This window comes from Oryctolagus cuniculus, chromosome 7 (genome assembly GCF_964237555.1).
Source record: "Oryctolagus cuniculus chromosome 7, mOryCun1.1, whole genome shotgun sequence".
NCBI classification, from domain to species: domain Eukaryota; kingdom Metazoa; phylum Chordata; class Mammalia; order Lagomorpha; family Leporidae; genus Oryctolagus; species Oryctolagus cuniculus.
In genome coordinates, this window is record NC_091438.1 from 127017075 (window position 1) to 127023074 (window position 6000).

The 6000-nt window shown below is 51.6% G+C and overlaps 1 protein-coding gene across 6 annotated transcripts in view; it reads right to left on the reverse strand.

The window, feature by feature from the left end:
• The window catches only part of MAST2 (microtubule associated serine/threonine kinase 2), a 241448-nt gene extending 237970 nt beyond the window's left edge, over positions 1-3478 (reverse strand). For all 6 annotated transcript variants that reach the window (XM_051857813.2, XM_051857810.2, XM_051857815.2 and 3 more), the window contains exon 1: positions 2965-3478. In XM_051857813.2, coding sequence (XP_051713773.1) covers positions 2965-3162 — 198 coding nt within the window. In that variant the 5' untranslated portion in view covers positions 3163-3478. The remainder of the gene's footprint in view (positions 1-2964) is intronic.
• Between the last annotated feature and the right edge of the window lie 2522 nt (positions 3479-6000).

Consider the following 6000-nt stretch of genomic DNA (forward strand, 5'->3'; position numbering starts at 1 on the left):
TCTCCACTATGGCCTGGGAAAGCAATGGAAGATGGCCCAAGTCCTTGGCCCCTGCACCCAAGCGGAAGACCCGGAAGAAGCTCCTGGCTTCTGATCAGCGCAGTATTGCAGTCATCTGGGGAGTGAACCAGTGGATGGAAGACCTCTCTCTCTCTGTAACTATGCCTTTCAAATAAATGGTTTTTGTTTTTTGTTTTGTTTTTTGTTTTGTTTTGTTTTGACAGGCAGAGTGGACAGTGAGAGAGAGAGACAGAAAGGTCTTCCTTTTGCCATTGGTTCACCCTCCAATGGCCGCCAAGGCCGGCGCACCGCGCTGATCCGATGGCAGGAGCCAGGTACTTATCCTGGTCTCCCATGGGGTGCAGGGCACAAGGACCTGGGCCATCCTCCACTGCACTCCCTGGCCACAGCAGAGAGCTGGCCTGGAAGAGGGGCAACTGGGACAGAACCCAGCGCCCCGACCGGGACTAGAACCCGATGTGCCGGCGCCACAAGGCGGAGGATTAGCCTAGTGAGCTGCGGCGCCGACTCAAGTAAATCTTTTAAAAATAAATAAATAAATTGCATGGGCTGAATGTATCTTTGATTTGTGTAGTACACGTAAGTCACACCTCAATATATAAAAGTAAGCCAAAAAAAAAAAAAAGTAATGGGTGACTTTTAAGACATCAAAAGTATAAATGAAAAAACCATATCATAGTCTCAGGAATATACATCAGTTTAAGAAATTGAGTCAATACAAAATCACGGTTTTTTGTTTGTTTGGTTCTTTGTTGTTGTTGTTTTTGTTTTTTTTTTGTTTGTTTGTTTGTTTTTTTTGACAGGCAGAGTGGACAGTGAGAGAGAGAGACAGAGGAGACAGAGAGAAAGGTCTTCCTTTTTGCCATTGGTTCACCCTCCAATGGCCGCCAAGGCCGGCGCACCGCGCTGATCCGATGGCAGGAGCCAGGTACTTATCCTGGTCTCCCATGGGGTGCAGGCCCCAAGGACTTGGGCCATCCTCCACTGCACTCCCTGGCCACAGCAGAGAGCTGGCCTGGAAGAGGGGCAACCGGGACAGAATCCGGCGCCCCAACTGGGACTAGAACCTGTTGTGCCAGTGCCGCAAGGCGGAGGCTTAGCCTATTGAGCCGCGGCGCCGGCCTTTTTTTTTTTTTTTTTTTTTTTTTAAGATTTTATTTATTTGAGTCACGGACAAAGAGAGGGAGAGACAGAGAAAGTTCTTCCATCTTCTGGTTCACTCTCCAAATGGCTGCAACAGACAGAGCTAGGCCAATCTGAAGCCAGGAGGTAGGAGCTTCTTCAGGGTCTAGCATGTGGGTGCAGGGGCCCAAGGACTTGGGCCATCCTCCACTGCTTTCCCAGGCCATAGCAGAGAGCTGAATCAGAAGAGGAGCAGCCAGGATGCAAACCAGCATCCACTTGGAATGCCAGCACCACAGGCTTGGAAGCTTACCCTACTATACCACAGCACCAGCCCAAAGATCATGTTTTCAAGATGGTTGCTGATGAAGAAAAAAACTTTGGGTTTGTAAGACAAAGAGAATAATACATAATATTAACTGCCTATAACAGACAAGAAGAGATGAAATCAAGGATATACACAGAGCAGTTAGCCTGAGAGAGGAAAGAATGAATACTTCTTTCTTGAAGACTAAGGATGAGCGAACAGAGAAATTCTGAGACAGAGAAGAGGAAAACAGCAAGTAACCTTGAACCATGCAGTGAAGCATGCAGTAAGGTCAACTGGAACAGGTAAAATCAGTCAAAAAAGGATCTGGACTCAAAGCGCAATTTTAAAGCTTTGGAGAGTTCTGCAAAGAACCTAAAAGGCAAGGATGGGGCTAGGAGAATTACAGAGAGGACAATGTTCAGCCGCCTGGAAGCGATGGCAGCGACAGCCAACAATGCAGTCTACTTCAGGACTGGTGAAGAATAAAAACTGTAAGAACAAAAGGGGGGGGGGCAGGACCCAAGGGCTAGCGCATGGATCACTAAAACTGTATCATAAAGAACAATGTCTAAGGAAGATATTTATTTGAGGGAAAGAGGCAGGAGATCTGTAAGACGTCTCGAAAGATTCGAGGGTGAAGCCAGTAGTGCGCGGAACACAGCTGTGCAAAAGGAAAGCTGTTACTAGAGTTCATTATACAGAGCATCTTCCTGCACATCCAACAAGACCAAGGATCATAGACTCTCCCTTCACTCAACTGCCTGCAAGCTCCCAGAAGCAGCTTCTCCCTGACAAAACCGACCTTTATCCCCTACTCATAAATACACCTACCCTTGACTAATAAATTGTATCAACACATCCTGTCCACTTAGAAATCTCAGGAATATTTTTTACATTACTTTCTGTGTGTTCCCATTAGAGTGTTTTTAATGGTAAACTAAAAGGCAGAGCTTAGAGCTCTGAATCCATAGCATTGGGCTTGGGATTGCACACATGCAGGTGCTCTTTAAGAATGCTTTCTCTCGGGGTAGATGGTTACTGAGGAGAACCTTAACAATGATTCTCAACACACTCACTGGAAAGTAGGATGGCCTAATCAGAAAGCTTAGGAACGTCATCCATTTTTATAATTGTGAGGGTAACACTTAACTACATCAAACCGACTTTCCCCCTCTGATAACTCCTCCATACCCCTACAGCAGGCTTGCTCTTGGCAGCTGATACTCCAGGGTCCCTTCTCCCCATCCAGAACCCCTTTCCACAAATGTCCCTAGGATCATGTTTTCACTCCTCTACTCCCCCATCTCCAATTCAACCCAGGGCCACCATTTCCACTTCTACATTGCCCATTTTTCTGCCTCTCCAGACCTCCCACTCCTCCCCTCGACATACTCAGTCCCCACCCCTCAAACGCTCCATCCCAGGTCCTCCCGCCCGATGCCCCCTCCCCCACCGCTCCCATCAGGTTCCGCCTCACCATCCTCTCCCTCCAGGACCCCGGCCCGCCCTACCTGCTCTTTGCCTTCGGGCCCCCGGGGCCCGGTCCGCTCCTCCAGCCGCTGCCTCCCGGGCGGCGCTCGCCGGCGTGGGGACAGGGGCTGAGGCTGGGGCAACTCCACCGCCCGCTGAGCCCCATCCTCCCGGCGGGCGGGCTGAGGCGGCGGCGGCGGCGGCGGCTGCGGTCGGTCGCGGCAGCGGCTCCGCTTCATATCCGCGGCTGGGCCCTGCGGGCGTCAGCGCCACGGCTGTCCCGGCCTCACACGGCCCCGGGCCGCAGCGCTGCCGCGCCAACCACCGCCCGCGGCCACCATGGCCCGACGAGCGCCCGAAGCCACTAACCCTAACCCTCAGCGCCTCTGCGCTTTCTAGGGGGCTCAAGCGCCACGACCTCCTCGGCGCCCCTCACGGAGCAGGCAGCATCGCCGCCGCCGCCGCCGCCGCCGCAGCTTCTTCTCCCACCCGGCACACGTCCGGCCGGCTACCCGCCGCCGCCGCCGGCTGCACTGCCAGCCTCCCGCCCGCCAGCCTCCGACCGGCCCCGCCCCTCGCGCGCACACGCGGAGCCCGCCCGCCACCTCCGGCCGCGCGCGGCCTCCCGCGCACGCGCCAGCGAACGGTCGCGAAAGACCCGCCCGTGGCCCTGCCGCGCGCCTGGGACAGCGGAAGGGGGCGGGGCTCCCAGCGCGCGACGGCGGCTGAGGAGATTCATTGATTTCCATTCATCCATTCATGACGCCGCGTGCCGTGCCAAGCTGAATCCTGAGGATCCAAAAATGAGCTGGAAACCATTCAATGTCCTCAAAAACTAGGAGAGAGGGGCCAGGGGCTGAGAAGAGACGAAACATACAAAAGGGCACAGGAGGCCAACATACGCCTTTTATTGAGTGCCTGCCGACCCTCGCCTGCTTCTCACATCATGCTTTGGAGTCCAATCTACTCATTCTCCTGGCAGCGACAGGAGACAGGGCTGAAGTGAAATGCACCAGGCCACCCAGCAAATCGCTGATCAACCTGGGCAAAACTCTAATTCTCATTCTTCTGTCCCTTTCCACTGTTTCCTGTGCCTTCCAAATTGTGGACAGTCCTTACAAAAGAGGAAGAAGTATGGATTCCTTCTGGGGGTGGAGAGGACAAAAAAGGTTTCCGGAATGACCCCCAGGACTCACCACTAACGATGAGGTCATCAGTAGTAGCCCAGTCCAGCCTCCTGTGGCCTGGGCAGCCTGACTCATCTGCTCGGCAACACGTGGCGGTAGCTCAGCCCTGCCTGGCCCTCTGGCTATTGCTGGTCTGCCACAAGGTTGTTTTTCCTCTCTTGGCCTAAATAGAGTTTATTCCCAGAAGCCTTTCCTGAAGGTTTCACCCATTTGTTCCGGCCTCCTCCCTGGCCCTTTCTGCCCAATAATAGCTAACGTTACGGAGTGGCTACCAGATCTCGGACGCGATACATTCAACTCACATAGGCACAAACAAGAGGTAAATTTTATTTTTCCATTTTACAGTTGGAGAAACAGGCTCAAGTTACATAACATGCTCAAGGTCACGCAGTTAACAGGTGCAGAGCAAGGACTCAAACCCAGATCTGTCAGATACCAGAGCCCACACAGAAAACCAATGTGCTCAACAGCCAGTCTGCTTCCGTACTCCCTGTCCCCGTTCCTCACCACCCATCCCACTGCCTCTACCGGAAACCTGAATATCATTCTGGATGCCTTCCTTCTTCCCCCTTCCTCACATCCAATTAATGAACAAGTCCCATTGCTTCAGCAACCTCACCCTCTCTCCCATCTGCCTCCTCTTTCCATTCCACCGCAACTTCAGTCTTCTCTTCCTGCACCTGCTTGACTGGGAAAACCTTCTGACTGGTTCTGTTGTGCACCCAATCTCATTCTCTTCAGTTCTGTCCTCACAAGAATCTTCACAAAACATGTTACTTCCTTGCTTGAAACAACTAAATGAGTCTCAGGATGAAGTGTAAACTTACTAAAGCCCTCAAAAATCTAGTCTCTGCCTCCCTTCTACTAGTCCATGTTCTGATAACCATAGTTATACCTGGTATATATACAGGATCTGCCAGATCCTTGGTTACAAACAATAGAAACACTCTGATAATCCTAAACCTAAGGGGGGATTTATTAGAAGCCTACAGAGAAGGGATCACAGAACTGAACAGATTGGAGAAGCAGGCCTATGAAACTGGCAGGGAACAAAGAGCCTTCACAGACTGCACATCAAGGACAATCTCAGGACACTGCTGTCACCACCTCTAGACGATGTGCTGTGCCGCTGCAACACACCCCTGCAAAGGAATTCTAACCTTCTCTTCGTAGTTGCATGACTGTTCCAGACTCGTAGTCTCTGGTGGGGGAAAGCACCGATGCAGCCTCGGTCACCTAGGGAGCAGAGGCCCATTTTACCTTCTCAGCTTTCAGTGTTGGGAATGAGAAAGTCAGTGTGGCTGACAGACTAAGCCCTCAGAATCCACCACCTTCCTGGTAGTTACACCTTTGTGTAATCTCCTCTGTGGGTAGGATCTGGGACTTATTTCTAACCAATCAAGTACAGCAAAGGTGGGGTGAGCATTTGGCCTTACAGTTAAGATGCTGGATTGGGACACTGTGTCTCACGTGAGAATGCCTGCGTTACATACCTGCCTTTGGCTCCTGACTGTAGCTTCTTGCCAATGCAGACCCAGGGAGGCAGCAATGATGGCTCAATCAATTGGGTCCCTGCTACCCATGTGGGAGACCTGGATGGAGTTCCCTGCTCCCAAAATCAGCTTCAGCCCAGCCTTGGCCACTGGACATCTGGAAAGTAAGCCAGTGAATGGGAGTTTCTCTCTCTCTCTCTCTCTCTCTCTTTCTCTCTTTGACTCTCAAATTATATATAACCATAAGGTAATGTGAGACTCCTTATGTGATTAGGTTACATTATGCAGAAGACTCTCACACTCTTCAATGGCCTTAGGGAAGCTAAAAGCAAACTGTTGGGTTTTGAATTGCTTGTGAAAAGGCCATGTGGCAGGAAACTATAAGCAATCTGTAGAA